An 18,339-nucleotide genomic window follows, 5' to 3' on the forward strand; every position below is an offset into this window, starting at 1 on the left:
GGAAATTGTATCTCAAAGCTCGACAGTATTTATAAACTTGTCTCAGCGATGATGCAATTCCGGTGTGTCACTTGTGGCAGTGCTGCTGCTCAGTGCCATTGGCATGTCTGATTGCAGAGACAGGCTGGGGGTGCTGCTTGGAGTGTACAGCTCAACCTGACCTGCAGAAGTTCAGAAACATGAGCAGTGTTGCTCAGTTGGATTTTTGTGTTCTCCTTCTACAGATGTATTGAAGGAAAGAAGGGATTTTTTCAGGGCATACCTGTTTGTAAATTATATGTAACCATTAACTGTAACCATTTTGTTTATATATATTTTAGTAGCCTTAAAATGATTACAGCCTATTAATGTATGTGCAAGGCAGTTCTGATTTTCCTTGTAGGAAAGAATTTCTTGGAGAGTCTTAAAAAAGTATGCTTAATTATTTTCCTAGTTTACTGAGAGTTCCATGAGTTCTGTTAGGCTTCAGTAAGAGTCAATACTTTGCTTTGAATAGACTGAGATATAATTAGAAGTGTATAAAGTCTTTAGGCTTTAAAGTAATAATAAGAGCTTTCAAACATTATAGCTGTTTATTAACAGTACTTTGAAAGTGTAACCCTCCACAGAGTTTTAAGAGTTGCTTAGTTGTTGCCAAGTGGCTAATTGCCTAATTTAATTACTTTAAAACCAGTTGTTTTCTTACAGTAATAATCAAATACAATATTAGTTCTGGCCCTCTACATTTCCGTATAAATAATTTTATGTATTTTTGATGGCATTAGAAAGTTATTGCATGAAATTTGCTTTTAGATAGAAAATACTTGCAAATATGCACATCTGAGAACACTTAAAAGTAACTATCCTGTTCTGTAATTTCCCATTCAGTGGGTTTTAGTTTCAAGAATAGGAATTATAGGAGTTGGAGAAGTCTTTTTAAAAAGTCTAGTACCTTTGGGTGGGCTTAAACTTCTGTCCTGTAAGGAAAGGTAGGTAAAGGTAAGGTCACTTTCACCTAATCTGATGATTGCAAATTCAACTCTATTTTTCTTGGTTTTTAGCAGAATATATTTACAATGTATTTTATTCCAGACAAAGTTTATATTTCATTAGTGCAATGCATTACTGATCAGTTAGAATCTTCCATCAGATTGTTGGGCCTATGGGGTTTTTTAATATGCTTATAAAATGTCAGTTCCCCTTAAAGCCATACTTCTTAAATCTGTAGCTTATGTTTTTGCCACGTTGTTGGAATAACAGGCACCTGCATGCATTTTTCAGTGTAGCAAAGAGAAGTTAGTGTAGAGAAAGTAGAAAATACTTTTTCAGCTATATAAACACTTACCAGTAAGCATCTTCTTTTTTCATGGCTGAAGATTGTTTCTAATCTTGTAAACAAAGTATAATTGCCATCTTTAATAACACAGAAACAATTGTATATGAGGTTTTTATTTTCAGAATTTTACAGATTTATTTCAGCATTTCATATTAATCTTTGACTGTTGCTGAAATCTGGTTTACATAGAACACTTTGTCTCAAAGTTTCAGATTGCCTGATAGTTGTTCAAGCCAGGGAGAGGCCCAGTTTTCAGTCGGTATTTATTAGAAAATGCATTCATTAGGCTCCTGTTGTAATCAGCAAAGAAGTATTGACAGAATGCCATCACTTACTTGCTCACTTGTATGTAGTTACCTGGTTGCAGCAACAGCAGGGAGACCAGTCCCAGCTGCTTGCCCAGAGGTGGGAGGTGGTACTGACACGCCAATGACTTCTAGGCAGGGTTCACAAAGTGCTCAGAGTCAGGCTGGCTGGGACTCTGAGCAGCCTAATCTAGTGAAAGGTGTTCGTAGCCATGGTGGAAGGGATGGACTGGACTGTCTCTAAAGGTCACTTCCAGCTCCAAGCCATCTGTGATTCTGTGAAAGTCTTTCCAAGGGTCCATTCTTTATCAAGTGTACATACAATCTTGTAGTCTCTGTTTACGTGTAAGAACCACCATGATTTTGCATGTTGCCTGAATTGTGCAGCTTGTTCATGCTATCATACAGATTCAGCTCGTGTTCTGAATTTCCCACAGTCAAGCAGTTCAGTCTCATTATGTTTCCCCTGTGACTCTTGAATAAGATCTGTAAGATGTTCTACCCAATTCCTTATTTGCAAAGAAGTGTTTAATCCTGTCCTAACAATATGATTGGGCTTTTTTTTCTTTTCTGTTTCAACAATTCTGCATTGGTTGTCTTCTTTTTACAGAATGCTCATCTGTAGTGCTAAGCATGTGTTCAAATGTTATACCCCAGATTGATAATAAAACAATTTCACTTTCCTCAACACAGCTCACTGTTACTCTCCAAAAACTCCCATTCACTGTAAATAGTCTGTTAGGTCTCTTGGGGAAAAGCGTGACTGAACTAGTGGACCCTGATGACAAATCTAGCCTCTGAGCTTTTAGAGGGAGAAAACTTCATCATCTCAAGTCTTTTCTTTTGTAAAGCCCACAGTTTGCCAGCAAGGTTACAAGTTCTGTGAATTGCTCAGAGGATCTCACACATTTGTGCATTAATATATAAAAAGACAAGCAGGCTGCTAAGAGAGCTCAGACTTTACTATTTAAAGCTTTGTGGATGAATTTTCAAAACTCAAGCTTCATTCAAAGAAAATAATAAGCAGTGCAGTCTGTATGACACAGATGTAGAGATGTTCTCTCTGAATTATGGTTTACCAGCAGAGCAACTAAAGTTTGCTGGTCTTAAGAATGCGATTTTATGTGTCATTGATTGCAGTAGCCATTGTCAAAAGAATAACTTGGAAAAAAAGCCTGTTTGAAGGTAGATTTGAAGTCTGGCAGTTTCGAGGGTTTCCTGAGAAGGGCATTGGTTTCAGTAAGGCCTTTCTGGGTATTCAGAAACAGCAAATGCAGGTACAGCGTTCAGTTGATAATGTGCTTTACCTGATTGCTAAACTAAGGGCTATAGGGGTTTCTCTCTGCTTTTTGTTTGCACCTAAGAAAGTTTAATGTCTGTGCTCACATAATTTTTCTCCGTCAGGATATACATATATTTTGCAGAGCTCTGAATATAACATTCCGGGTACTTTTATCACTCTAGTTAGAGAGCTACAGATAAAGGCTCAAATAAAATATTTTTGTTGTTGTTGTTTTTACTGAACCATAAACATCTTGTTTCTCTTGTTTAAATCCAGAACAATGGACTGAAACTGAAATGTACATAAGGACACCATAAAACATTTTCCTTATTCGGAGTGTGGGTAAACATGATGGTGCTGGTAGTACCATGGGTTTCTTGGGAAAAAAAAATTAAAATCTGATCAAAACTGAATTGGAAGTAATAAGAAGTAATAGTAGCCTTAGCATAAATGGAGCCAGGTTTTTCATTAAACTAAAATCACTGTTGTTGAAACAGTTTTACTTTGCTGGTTTAAATGATTCATCTAGAGGGGTTTTTCTGAATATTTTTTTAATTATATAACTAATTCTATTTGGATAATGTTACAGAAATTCTGATTTGTTCCATCAAAATGCATTCATTTAACAGTTGAAATTAGTGGTCTGTAATTGTATTTTACAAACTGATGAAGCTTTATTTTTTCTCAGGAAGTGTCACTGCAGCAGACTGCACAGCCTACGTCAACAATAGTTCGTCCAGCATCGCTACAGGTTCCTAATGTACTGCTTACAAGTTCTGACTCAAGTGTTATTATTCAGCAGGCAATACCGTCACCAACTTCCAGTACTGTTATCACCCAAGCTCCATCATCTAACAGACCAATAGTGTAAGTTACATAAATCTTAATATAACGGGGTTTTTTTCAGAATTTAAAAATCTGATTTACTTTCAGTTACTGTTTCTGCAGTTAATATATGAATTTGAGATGCTTTGGTGTAATGTGGTGCTTTACTACACATGAAACATTGGACTTCCACTACATGTGAGATATAATGCCATGTTCTCCACATCACTAAATTCATATTTTTGATCTCCAAATAAATATTACATTACACCTGTAAAGAAACAAACCAATTTAAAATTATGTGTAAACTTGTTCTCTTCTCTGGATAAGTTTTCTTTTATATAGTTCATTCCTTTTTCAGTCCAGTTCCAGGTCCTTTTCCTCTGCTGTTACATCTTCCTAATGGACAAACCATGCCTGTTGCTATTCCTGCATCTATCACAAATTCTAATGTGCATGTCCCTGCTGCAGTTCCAGTAAGTAAGCATGATGCTATATTAATTTGAAAGTGGAGCAGATTTGCATAAGTGCAGCATAGAACTTAGTTTTAAGCACCTTGATAGCTGTTTTGGCTTCAGAGGGTAGTGCTGTCAAATGCTCTCTATTATGATAACATACTCAGGTTTTCTTCATTTTTATACTTTATCTGGTCAGCTTGTTAGACCTGTCACCATGGTGCCTAGTATCCCAGGAATCCCAGGGCCTTCCTCCCCACAGCCAGTGCAGTCTGAGGCTAAATTGGTAAGTGAAAAACTCCATTATTCCTCAAGAAGAATAACTTGAGAAATTAATTAAATTCTATTGCTTTTTAAAACAGTTTTAGTTTTCTTTTATTAGTCTAAATTCTGCAAGTACAAATTTAATAAAAACAGAAAAATAACAGCTGCATTTATTTTTAATTTCTTTCCAATTCCAGCCTATATTAGTTCTGTTCTTAATGGCCATTTTGATCTTATTTTTAGTCATTCTTTTAAATAAATTAAATTTCTAACTAAACTCCTTACTTCTTGTATCAGAGGATCAGAAATGCTAGCTGGGAGAAAGATAGACAAGATTAGTAGCATGTGAACATTTCCTTTAGAGAAGCAGAATGTTTCCTCCCAAAAGAATGATATTTCTTAAAAAACTAAGAAAAATGTGTTTTTTTAAAAAATGTTTTCAGAATTTCAAATGAATATAGTCCATTTGGCAAGAGTTTTGCAATTAGATATGTGGTACTTATGTAGTTAACAAATTATTCTGTGTGGTGATTGTCTCTCTTGTGTTGGAGGAGATGAGGATTATTTGGAGAATGTCTAAAACAAGTGAAAAATTGGTTTGGTTTTTGTTTGATTGGGGGAGCTGTTCTTTTTAATTAATATTGGTGACCATTTATGGTGGCAGCTGGAATTAATCAATTTATTGAAATATTTTGTGTAGCATTAGGCAGTTGCTTCTCTTTTTTTCCTGTCTTGTTTGTTCCAACTGTTCTAAAACAATAGAAATTCTACTATTAAACAATAATTAACCTGTTTATATATTTACAAGATGCTTCCATAAACAATATTTATCCTGTGAAATAGTGTTCCTTTTCCTTCAGCTCTCACTTTGTGCTGAAAGAGAGGAACACCTGCTAGATAAAATACATTTTTCTTCACTGATATTGGTAAGTTGGAAGATGCCCTTGACCTTCTTAGGTATCTCATTTCTCTTGATCTAAACCTGTGGGCTTTCTTTCCTTACTTGTTTTCTCTTCTCAAGTCACAGTATGAAAAACAGTGATTCTGGTTTTTCTGGAGTAAAGGGACTCCAGTAGAGTGAGCACACCTAGACCACATTCACCAAATACTGAAACTGTTGTGGAGAGGTGCACTGACTCTGCCTAATACGGTCAGGTCTTCCTTAATTTCCCTGCTCTGTTCAACATAATGACTTCTGAAGTGGTATAGAGGAGGACATAAGGGAAGGTCTGTTTCTGTGCATCCTTGCTCCCCTAGGAATGGGGAAAGGAATCTTTTAATACCTCAGAAAATACTTAAAATGTAACTAGCTCTTACGAAATTAATTTAGTTTAAATCCAGAAGAGAAGAATGTAAAAAAAAGTGAAAACAGGAACTGTTTTCTCAGAAACTGAACATGTTTTAGTCAGGAGACTCACGCTCTGAATTCTGCTTGAAATCCAGCAGAAATTAGTTTCAAATAAGTTTTTAGATGGGCAAGAAATTAGGTTTTTAAGCTTATTACTCGGTATTTTGCTCTTAGAATGATTTAAAGGTGGAAAGGGAATACATGTATGTGGTGAAGACTTTGATCTCGCCTTAGAAGAAGCAATCACTCAAATGCAAAGGAAAACAAAGATCATTAGACTTAAATTTTAACAGTCTCATTAGCCTTCTCGTTACAATTTAGCTAATATATGCACTTCAGTGATTGCTTATCTTTTTTTTAAGTGAGACTGTAAAAAGGGTATTTGCAGTATTTCCTTCCCTTGTTGCTTAATATGAAGCATGAGCAGAATTCAAGAATATCAGAATTATGTATATTTCTTACTCTCATTTACTTTTATAGAGTGTCTATTCACAAAAATAAAAAACTTAATTTCTTATCCCTCTGAAAGTAAAAGCAATTTAATGAGAAACTTAATGTTTATGTAGAAAAAGCCTCCAAGAGTAAGACTAATTCACTGTGCCATGGGATGCATTCTTGGCAGATACGTGATGGTTTATTAACTGCAAAGTACAATTTAATTTTTAAATTTTAAATCTTTGTGATACCACACCCTTTCTTTTCATGTCTCTCTTAAAAATAATTTTGCTTGCTGCATACTAAAATCTGTGAAGGTCTGCTAAGCAGACCTTTTTTTCACTTGTGTTCCTGGTTAAGCCAACAGAAGACAATATTTAGTTTTACAGCTCCCTTTTCATTTTGTTAATAGTTCACATTTAATGTTGAAATATAAGCTATTACACTAAAATTTAATAAATGAACAATGTATATTTCATATATTAATGGGATACTGCAGTTTATGGATTTATTGGTATGGTTAAGTTAGGTGAACACTGGGAACACATCCTGTGTCCTTTTGCCTATTATGGCTGCATTTCTTCTTCATGTTGGGAGGCAGTTCTGAAGGGCAAAGGAAGGAGTCCAGGACATCCTTTAAGAAGTAATTGTAAAGGTGCAGGAGCAGGCTGTCCCCATGTGCTGGAAGATGAACCAGCAGTAGAGATGGGTCTGGCTGAACAGAGAGCCTTGGCTGAAACACAGGAGAAAAAGAGATGTGTGTGACCTGTGGAAGGAGGGGCAGGAAACTCTTGTAGGACTACATGAATCTTGTGAAATCATGCAGGGCCAAAGCCCAGCTAAAACTTAATCTGGTTACTGCTGTAAAAGACAACTAAATATATTTCTGTAAGTACATTAATAACAAAAGGAGGTCCAAGGAGAATCTCCATCCCTTATTGGATATGAGATGAGCAAGAAGCTCATGGCAAAGGATGAGCAAGAAGCAGAAGTACTTAATGCCTTTTTTTGCTTCAGTCTTTAATGGTAAGACTAGTTCCTCTCTGGGTACCCAGCCCCTTGAGCTGGAAGACAGGCACGTAGAAGAGACCAAAGCCTCTGTAATCCAACCTGCTACAGCACTAAGACACACAGAAGGTTATGTGGCTGGATGGGATCCCAAAGAGTACTGAGGGAGCTAGGGAAGAAGCTCAGCAAAGCCACTTTAAATCATTTATCAGCAGCCCTGGCTAACTAGGGAGGTCCCAGGTGACTGGAGGTCAGTAAATGTGATACTCATCTTCAGGAAGGGCTGGAAGCAGGATCCAGGGAACTGCAGGCCTGTCAGCTTGACTTCTGTGCTAAGGGAGGTCATGGAGCAGCTGATCTTGAACATCATAGCACACAGAACAACCAGGATCAGATCCAGCCAGTGTGGATCTATGATAGGCAGACTGCTTGACTGACCTGCTTGGCTTCTGTGACAAGATGATCTACGTAGTGGATGAGGAAAATGCTGTCAGTGTTGTCTACATCGACTTTACTTAAAGCCTTTGACACTGTTTGCCACAGCATTCTCCTGGAGAAACTGCTCAATGGCTTAGACAGATATAGGCTGCTGGGTAAAAAAACTGACTGGATGGCTGAGTCCAAAAAGTGGTGGTAAATGGAGTGAAGTCTGGTTGGTGGCCCATTACAAGTGGTGTTTCCCAGGGCACAGTGTTGGGGCCTGTTCTGCTTAGTATCTTTATCAATGGTTGGGACAAGGGAATGGAGTGCTCCCTCAGTCAGTTTGCAGATGGCACCAAGCTGGGCAAAAGTGTTGGTCTGCAGGAGGATAGCAAAGCTCTGCAGAGGGATCTGGACAGGCTGAATCAGGGCTGAGGCCATATGTATGAGGTTCTACATGGTGAAGTACCTAGTCCTGTGCTTGGGCTACAACAACCCCAGGCAGAGCCACAGGCTGTGGGCAGGGTGGCTGGAAAGCTGCTTTTGGAAAAGGAGCTGGGTGTGCTGGTCAGCAGCTGGCTTAACGTGAGCCAGCTGTGCCCAGGTGGCCAAGAATGCCAGTGGCATCCTGGCTCATATCAGAAACAGCAGTGGTGTGACTAGCAGGACCAGGGCAAGGATTGTTCCCTGTACTTGTCAGTAGTGAAGATACACCTCGAGTCCCGTGTGCAGTTCTGGGCCCCTCACTGCAAAGACATTGCTGGAGCATGTCCAGAGAAGGGCAGTGGAGCAGTGAAGGGTCTAGAGGAAAAGTCCTTTCAAGAGTGGCTGAGGGAGCTGGGGCTGTTCAGCCTAGAGATAAAGAAGCTCAGGAGGGACCTTCTTGCTCTCCAGCTACCTGAAAGGAGGCTGTAGCCAGGTGGGACTTGGCCTCTTCTAAAGAGCGACTGATAGAATGGAAGAAAACAGCCTCAAGTTGCACCATGGGAAGTTTAGATTGGATATTTAGGAAAGATTTCTTCTTGGAAAGGGTTGTGAAGTATTGGAGCTGGCTGACCAGGGAAATGGTCAAGTCGCCATCCCTGGAGGTGTTTAAATGGCATGGAGATGTGACACTTAGAGCCACGGTTTAGTGGTGGACTTGGCAGTTCCGGGTTGATGGTCAGACTTTAAGGTCCTTTAGAGCCTAAATAATTTTATGAACCTATGAAGTCTGTCAGCATATAGTATTCTTAGTTTCTTTTGAACAAAAAGCCAGATGAAGGGCTGAAGCTGTGATGTTCCCTTCACAACGTTCACAGGAGTATAGATATTTGGATTTGTTTTGGCTGTTGCTTTATTTCTTACTTATTATTTGAGGAAAGTTTTTGTTGTTCTTTATAGACAGAGCCTTCAATCTCATGGATTTTTTTCATATTGCATTATAAAATGTAATAATAGAATACATAGCAAATACAAAAAACATGCAGGAGTAGATTCTTATCTAACTGCCCTAACTTCCTTGGGTATTTAAGTAAGTGTGGTACTGTATGGGATGCAGAATTTGGAAAGTTAACATGGTTATTTGTATCTCCAAAGGGTTTTATCATATCTGGTTTTGGCAGTTGTTGTTTGAACCTCTCCTGTATTGAAAGACCATACTTGCTGTTGTGGTGTTCTGCATTTTCTGCTATCATACTACAATACTATTTTAAGGTATTCTAAGTTGACACAGATCTAATAACATCAGAGGTTGAGTAAAATTCCTGTAGAACTGCTTGTAGTAAATTTAATGTGAAATAGCACCAAATTGTTGCATTGTTATCAGATCTAGAGCTGTCCTGTGTGGAAGGTACAGATCTTTGTTTCATATTAAAAACCTGGCACAAACCAGACACTTTCTTTTGTGCTTTGTGCCTTTCTTTGCAGCAGTTATTTCTGCATATTTCAAGGAGCTAACACATTTTAGAGTCTTACAGTAAGAAAAGAACTTTGTGCTCTGATTTCATTCCTCATTGCAATCATTCATTTCACTCTTACTTGCTTACAGAAGGCTACTGTTGTGTAGACTGTTTTTTTAAAGTGAAAGTGAGAAGTAGTTAGAGAAATCAGGTTAGAGATTTTAGTGCTTTTGTTTCCTAATGCTCTGAAATTTAAAATTTATTTTAGATGACTTCATTTCTGTATTTTTTTTAACATGAGAACAATACATTTTTATTTTGGTGAATACCTGTTGTTTCCTTACGAATTGCCAAATTGTGCAAAGAAGAAATGTATTTCTTCTTTATAAGTTTGTGAATGAACTTTAGTAAAACAAATTGATATTTTCATTTCTAAAATCTAAAACTTAAAATAACTGGAAGAAGAGATCTTTGGTAATGGACATAGGATGCCTTCCTATAGCATAGTTAAAATTTTTCTTCAGCTGTCCTAGGAGTCGTAAAACCCTTTAAGAATAAAGGAACTAAGGTACTTGCTGAGAATTGTTTCCCACAATGGACAGCTTTTGGAGACTTCTTACCTTTGCAAATAGTCTCTCTTACAGTATTTGAATGGATTTTTTTTTTTAGGGTGTCCAAGTTTAATGCATTATAATCAAAACTGTGTATTTATTTCTATGTTTGATAAAGTTTTCAGTCTGAAGTGTCAAACTCCTTCAGCATGGCAGTTTTGGTTCTTGGTGCAAAGTAAGTTACTGAGATGTCACCTCTAGAACTCTGTTCATTCTTTGCTGAAATGATCTTTTCTCTGGTTACTGTTCAAGTTGCCTGACATTTACTGATGGTATGAATTCCATAGAGAACAGTTGTATGTGGGAATGGGTTCACTGAGTAAAATAGCAGATAGAAAAATTTATACCAACTGCAAGGACTAATAACTGTGAGGAAAAAATAATCATTAAAGAAAGGAATACATAAAATTGATGACAGACAAAAATTTAAAAATTGTCTGTGCATTGAGCCAAATCCTTGTGATTGGTGGTATTATTGCAAGAGGCTTTCAACTGAAGTAGTTGACATTAAGTGAAAGAGTGCACAATCTTCGGGTCTCTTTCACCACAGAAACATACACAGTGCTTTATGTGTTCCAGTGCTGTGGAAGAATTCCATGAAATCAGATTGCATTTTAATTTTATTGCCCCAATATTGAATTTATTGTAGTGAGCAGAACATGGTCCATTCACAGCTATGAAAAGCACTGTTACAGTAGTTTTGAACATTCTTGGATCCTTTTTCTCTACTGCTGATAGAACTGAAGTAAAAAATGACTAGAGATTTTATTCAGACACAAGCTTGTCTTTTATTGCTATTGTTTTGAAAATATTCTTACATCTTATACCGAGAATGACATTCAGAAGGAGTAAAAATGAGTTTCTGATTTCTGTGGCACACTTAATATTAATTGTCAGTTTTTCTGATTCCATGGTTGTCAGTATGCTAAAGAAACTAACCTTCACATACTTAAGTAAAATCACATGTATATCAGTTTTGTGGTATTTTGGAGAGGCTTAAAAGTAGATGCAATAACTATCTTTAAAAAAAACCGCAAAAACTCAAAACCAGAAAAAAACTTCCTCACTAAGATAAGGATGCATGATTCTAAATAACTGTAGAATTGCTTCTGATGCTCTTATGAGAAGATCTGTAATTGTCTGCCTTCTGTGTATGAAACATGAGCCTTGAGTTGCAGCTGTAAAACATCCTTTTTGAGTGTGCAGCTTGTGGGTGCAAACTTAGCATTCAGACTCTTCAGCATGGATTGCAGAAGTTTCTGAAGCATTTCAAAATTGCTTTGATATGAAATGTTTCCCTTGGTCTCCTCCTTTCCATGCAAAACTTCTTGTCACAATCTGAAAAGTACCTTGCACTCAGTAGGCAACCAGTAGACCTTTTGCAGGAGGTTTCTCCTGAGAAGTGACAGAGGGCAGCTTGGCAAATGTTCAGAAACCGACATTAACTTACTGGAGCCCGGCATGGGACCTTGTGTTCAGCAGAATTCCTCTGACCTGTCTCTCTGCATGCCGAGCTAATCAGCAAACACCTAATGAGCCTACTCTAAAGAAACAGACCCTCTCACAACCTACTTCATTTTCATATGTTCTCTGGGGGTGGAGAGACAAGACTTCATAAGGACTGATGATGCTGCAAAGACCACAATAATGATAATTAACTTGCTGAATTTAGAAGATTATGCTGTTAATTAGTTGCAAAATAAAGATAAGTAATAGAGGAGCAGATGGTAGGATAACACCCAGGAGAAGGAGGGTTATTACTCTGATGAGCTTTTGTGGCAGATATGAAATATGGATCTAAGTTTTTCACAAATTGTTTCTGGAGTATATTATCTTGTTTCTGTGAGCTCTTGATGGAATGATCTAGTCCTACCAAATTTTGACAGATGTGGTGAGGATTTGTTTTCAAGGATATACATGAATGATAAAACCTTCCTAATCAAGATTTTAAAAGCTATTAACCTATCTGAAAATACCAGTTTTAGTTCACCTATAACCAAATAATATCAAAAAAACTGGATTCTCATCAAGTTTCCCCACATAAAAATGCTTATATACATTTATTCTAATATATGTTTCTGTATTCATGATTGCTAAAAAATGAGATTCTTGTTGAATTTGGGATAACTGTCTCCCTACTCACAAGAAGCCCAACATCTGTATAGCATTTTACTCCAGCATTGCCTTTTAAAATATGAAACCTTTTAAACACACAAGCTAGAAATCTCCTTGTAAAAATCTGCAAATAGTCCTGTAAATTTTCACAATATCTCTGCATTTGTGGATAATTTAATACTAACTAGTTTAATTTCAACTTTTAAGCTTTGTAATATGAAATTTAATGTAATTATTTCCTATTCCTGTTTTCATAGTACATTGTATTTAACAGCGTAATTCTCAAAAGGAGCTTGTTTACTTATGAATTTACAGGATTTACATTAATTTAATGTTAGCATTACAATAAGTAAAGTTAAGTCCAACTTTATTTGCACGTCCCAGTGCAAACTCATCAATTACCATCATGGGCAAAACAGGCTCATCTTGAGGAAATCAGTTTCATTTATTACCAGTCACATCTGATGAGGATAATACACCCAAAACTTAAAAACACCTTTCTTCTTGGGTTTAACTCCTTTCTATCTCCTGCCCCGCAGGAGGAAAGGGGAATGGTGGTTGTGGACAGTTCCTTAGACATCTCTGCTGCTCCTTCCTCTGTTGGGAAGGACTCCTCTCTCTCTTCACAGAATGATAGCATGGGCCAAGTTGGAAGGGACCATTTGCCTAGCTGACTTCTGTTGGGATTAACTCCCAATTTTCATGTGCACTTGAACGGTTCCTATCTCGTGTAATGTGCTGCAAATTCAATCTAGAGCAATCACAACAGAACAGATTTACCACAGGAGTGGTAAGGAATCTTTAAATGACTTAAAGATTCCTTAATAGCAAGCCAGTAGAGGAGCATTGGAGTTTCTTGGTTCTGTTTGTAGTCCTGAGTTAGGATACCTACTGGTGCTGGTTATGTGCTACCAAATCCATGTAGTAGATGGTAACTGGCCATATTTCAGACCTAAAATTTTTTTGCAGTTCTGACAGAAGTAATTGTGGCATAGGATCCAGGAAAGCCTGTCACCATGGAAGGAAGGAGAGAGCTGTTCTTATATTCCAGTGACTGAATTGTTAGGAGACATTGAATACTACAGTTTATAAAGAATGTCTGCATAAATAGGTGCAAAGTTTTCTGTTTATTTCTGAGCTGGCCAAATGCTGCCTCTCCAGTATTCTTAAGACATTCTGTTAATGTTAGTATATAGGTGATGCTTTGTTCATATTTCAAAATATGTTAGAAGTTATCAGAATTTCCAGAAACATACATGTTTAAGTCATTAATCTTTTCTTAGACTTTTGTTGGATTTTTAAAAAATCCAGTGCTCAGTAGAAAAACACTTTTTAACACTGTTGGTCTAGTAAGGTAAATCCTTCAGTTAAACCAAAAAATTAATGATAAATTATACAGTATTCATGGAATTTTAAGAAAGGATCTGGAATTACAAGCAGTTGTATCTGCTGAAATTGGACATTTTGTCACTTAAGGTTAAGAAATAGTTTTAAAGAGAATGTATTATATAACAGTTAAATAGGTTTCGCCAGAAGCTGAATGAAATATTTTTCAACAGGCAGTTGATAAAATGCTTTAAAATTGTCCTTTAGGTTGTCAGTAACTCTTGAGTGTATTATATACAGCTGAACTTGCATATTACTGTTCTTTGTAGTGGCTGAGTGCAATAAAGGAAGAACATCAAACCTTTTAGCAGTTTTTTTACTGCAAAGTACCATGCCTTGTAGTAGTTGCCTTGCATATTTCTACATAAATAATCTTTACATTTAACCTGAAGCTTCTTAGTATTTCGTACATCATTAAGATGGTTCAGCAAAGATCTCGGCTTTTATCTAATTATCCATAGGAAGGATTGCAGAGGTGAGTATTTGTAAAGATCATGAATTAGTGGAGGCATAACAAGCTGTTTAAAAGTAAATAGAGATAGGTGAACACCAGAATTTCTAAAATGGAAAGATGCTTATGTTCTGGTTGTTACCTATTTTCCTTCATGTGTCACTGTTATTCTTCTGGTACTACGAGTTTCAGCAACTGTTTATGGCCTTCTATTCATCTGTTTGTGGACACAGTTCACTACAAATGAGGCATTCTGTTTACTTCTCCATACCGTTTACCATCCTTCCCTTTCTGGGATCTCATGTAAACCTCATTGCTATTGTCATGTTTGCAGAAATTTGCCCCCTGTTTTTAGGTATATGCCTAGGTCACTGTTGAAAACCTGTAAAAAGAAACAACTGTTTAAAAGTTGGAGTTCCTGTTTCCAAAGTGGAAGTAACTGTTTATATAGATGATTAATCATTCAAGTTAGCATGATAGAAAATTTCTTTTCTTCTTTATTTTCTCCTTTCAGAGATTGAAAGCAGCCTTGACCCAGCAGCACCCTCAGGTAACAAATGGAGATACTGCCAAGGGACATGCAAGTGGGTTGGTTAGGAGTCAGTCAGAGGAGCCACGACCACAGTCACTACAACAGCCTGCAACTTCAACAACTGAAACACCGGTATGACAAGAGTGGGCATGTGCCTCCTACCTCCTCCTTTTATTTTGCAAATACATATAATTTTCTATACTCTTGGTTTATAAAGTAGAGATTAACAGACTCCTCTTTTAGTCAATAGTTGTGTAGCAGTAAGATGTTTACAGGTCTTACATGGTCTTAAAAGCTTCTAAAATCTATTGTTAAAGATGATGATTTCAAGCAGGTATTATCTATCTGCTCAAATGTAGAACTAAGTCCTGATTTCTGGAGTTCATCGATAGGAGATTCTGTGGTAGCTGAAATTTTTACAGCTGGTCAGTATATATATTTGAAAAAATAAGTGCTTTTATTTTGTGTTTCTGTTGCATCTCTTTTATGTTTATTATGTTTTATATTAAAAATGCGCTTAGAATTTTTTTTTTTTTGCACAAGTTATCATGCTTATGTTAATCTGCTTGAAGGATTTTTTTCTGGGCTGCCACAAGAAGCATTTCAGCTCTGTCATTAAGTGTATTTCATCATCTCAGACTCTGGAAGGGGGCCTCTGGTTTTAGGTGTGATTTGTTGTCCTTTTGGGATGACAGATCAGAACAGGGGAGTAAAAGGCAAAACCTGTAAGTCAGACTGGAAGTGGGCATGCTGCTGGTAGAAATACACACTTCTGGTGAATCCTGGCAGATTGCAGCTGTTCTGTTTCTAAAAACCTCTTGGAGTGTGTTTTCAAAATGCTTTTAAAAATCTCGAGTTATTTTCAGAATTTGTAGCATAATATTAATTTTGTAAAAGCTACACACACCTGGCCCAGAACCAGATTTATATCTGCAATGAAAGCCTCAGGTTCTTACACTGACCAATGAAATCAAATAACATATCAAAACAAATTTGTTTGGAACAGAAGAGAGGAAATACGTGACCCATCACAAAAAGATCTCTCTCTTAAGGCTGCTGTTCCCCCAGACTGCCTTGAGGGTTTTTTTAAAGAATATATTCATAATATCACATAGCAAAATTTTCAAGGTGAAAATTGCTATTTGATTGTTTTAGAGTTGTTTTACAATTAGTATTAATCAAAAATAGCAAGTGTTTCATTCTTAAAACAGTGATTTGAGTTCCCAGGGTTTTTTTTATTCTTAGCATTTTAGAATTAATGTCAAATTGATATGCCAGCTTATACAAGTTTGAGGTTTTTAGTTTAAAAGTAAAACTTCTTGCTGTGCTGGAGTGAATGTGGAGGTGCACCAGTGAAAGTCATATGGACAGTTATGTTCTGCCTATCTTAGCACTTTAAAGGATTTTAAGAATCATTTTATTGTCATTATTTTCCATTAAATCTTTGTCAAGGGTCTGTATACAACTGTGAAATGAGTATAATGTATAATTTAAAGTATTGAAGTATTTTGATACTATCATGTAATATGGGTAGATTAAGAGAAATTGTTTTTCAGTGGTGGAGAACACATCAATGAGTAGGAAATTGCTATCTGGAAATCCAGGGATCAGGGAGTCTCAGCACTGCCAGCATTTGTCAGACAGCTTCTGTCTAGTGGGCATAAGCAATTGTGTCATTTTTCAGTTGTGACTAGGTGTGTGGGAAGAGTCAGAAATAGAAAATTCATTTCCTACTAAATGTAGCTTGAAAGTTATTTTGGATGTAATACATTAATGTAAGGTGATCAGGAGTGTAAGTAACTGTAAAAGTTTTAAAAACATCACTGTAGAGTTAAATGGGCACAGCTTTCAAAAAAAAAAGTGTGTAGCCTGAATGTATTTAGAAATGCCCTGAATGCTTTTCTCAAGGCATGATGACTATTTATACCAGTGCTGTAGGTTAAATCATGACTGTTTTCAGGCATCACCAGCTCAGCCTACGCCACAAACACCAAATACAGGTGGTCGGCGAAGAAGAGCTGCCAATGAAGACCCTGATGAGAAGAGGAGAAAGTTCCTGGAGAGGAACCGGGCTGCTGCCTCCAGGTGCCGACAGAAACGGAAAGTCTGGGTGCAGTCACTGGAGAAAAAAGCTGAGGACCTGAGCTCACTAAATGGCCAGTTACAGGTATACTTTTTATTTCAAGGAAGAATGAATAAGTTTTTTTGTTCTTACATACTGGTCCTTGATCAGTGGAGCTTAAAACTTTGCATGGAATCTGAAATATAAATAGTTTCATAACTGGTGGCTCAGCTCAGGTTTAAAATTCAGAACTAGTTTCATATAACACTAAATTTAGAGGGTAAGAGCATACTCACATTTCAAGATGTGTGAATTTAAGGATCACACCCTATCCTTTGTTCCATTTGAAGTAGCTTTCAGACGATGATACTAAACTAAGATGACAAGATGGGTTGGAATAAACGCTTATGAGCAAAGTAATACTCTTATCTTGAACACATCATGCTCTTAAGTTGTATCATGGCCTGGATTATTTGAGTAAGTTTTGGGCTTATTTCCTTTAGTTCTTTTTAACTTCACTTGTTGTCCTTTAAAGTAAATGTAATGCTCATGAAAGGTGCCATGTTGACATCAGTGGCTACTGAGGGTTTGTTTTGTCCACAGAATGGATACTACAGTGGCAGTGCAAATTTTTACCACCACAGCCTAAATCCTATAGAAATGAAGTGTGATGTAAGAGGGTAGGGCCAGTGTATGTTGCAGGTCACTTTTCCATTTCATCTAATATCAGAAAGTTGTTGTGTGAATGTACTTTCCCTCATAATACAATCCATGACCCTTTTGTTTAAACTACTGTTAAATGTTAAATCAGACTTTCCTAATGTTTTCCAATAGCACATAAAAAATGGCACAAATTATTGTTTTTAAAATAAAAAATCTAAAAGCTTCGTTTTGAAGTTGCTGAAAGGAAAAACTATAAAATTCCTAAATGAAGCATTCATTTAGAAACTGCAATGAGACACATTTTGATATGTTAAAGTGTCACTTGTTTTTCTTCATCAGAGCTGTTCACTGAGTCAAATTCACAGATGATCATCTTCCTATGAAAAGTCACCTCTCGTGTCTTCGGTATAGAAAACATCACAATTTGATCAACAGGAAAGTAGGGCATGTTGAGGTTATGTTTTATCATGTAATCAAAATTACAGTGTATCAGTCATCTTCGTGTTCATGTCTTGAAAAATACTCAGCATCCCAGACCCTGAAATGTAAAATATTCCTGCCTAAAAGAACACACTGTGAAATGGTTTCCTATGTTCCAAGAATCATGACACTCTGCACAAGCACTAGTTAAATTTCTTGCAAATATGTATTCTTCTCATAGCTGTTCACAGCATTAGACATACTTGTTTAATGCACAGTCCTCAAGTCCATTAATGACATAATTATATGTAGCACTGTAGCTTAATCAAGGATATAAGTGAAAGAGAATGAAAAAAATCAGCCAGTTTTTTAGTAAAAGTAATGTTTGGTATCATGTGAACTGCCTTTCACACATATATACCAAGTTTTTTAACATAAAAATCTTGTCAGTACCATAAACAAAAGGTTTCCAAGTGTTAATTCAGCAATAGTGAATTCAAGAAATATTTTCTTACAGTCTGGCAAAAGCAGAACTGTTAACTGTAAAGAACAGAAAAACCTG

At 36.7% G+C, this 18,339-nt stretch overlaps 1 protein-coding gene across 6 annotated transcripts in view; it reads left to right on the forward strand.

Moving 5' to 3' along the window:
- ATF2 (activating transcription factor 2) overlaps positions 1-18,339 on the forward strand; it is a 47,671-nt gene that overhangs the window by 17,902 nt on the left and 11,430 nt on the right. For 3 of the 6 annotated variants that reach the window (XM_083865755.1, XM_083865756.1, XM_083865757.1), the window contains exons 8-12: positions 3,591-3,769; positions 4,089-4,203; positions 4,382-4,468; positions 14,615-14,764; positions 16,593-16,799. In XM_083865755.1, coding sequence (XP_083721881.1) covers positions 3,591-3,769; positions 4,089-4,203; positions 4,382-4,468; positions 14,615-14,764; positions 16,593-16,799 — 738 coding nt within the window. The remainder of the gene's footprint in view (positions 1-3,590; positions 3,770-4,088; positions 4,204-4,381; positions 4,469-14,614; positions 14,765-16,592; positions 16,800-18,339) is intronic. The other 3 variants (XM_083865759.1, XM_083865760.1, XM_083865758.1) reach the window with 3 other exon arrangements.

The sequence above is a fragment of the Zosterops lateralis genome, assembly GCF_965231275.1.
Source record: "Zosterops lateralis genome assembly, chromosome: 7".
NCBI lineage: Eukaryota > Metazoa > Chordata > Aves > Passeriformes > Zosteropidae > Zosterops > Zosterops lateralis.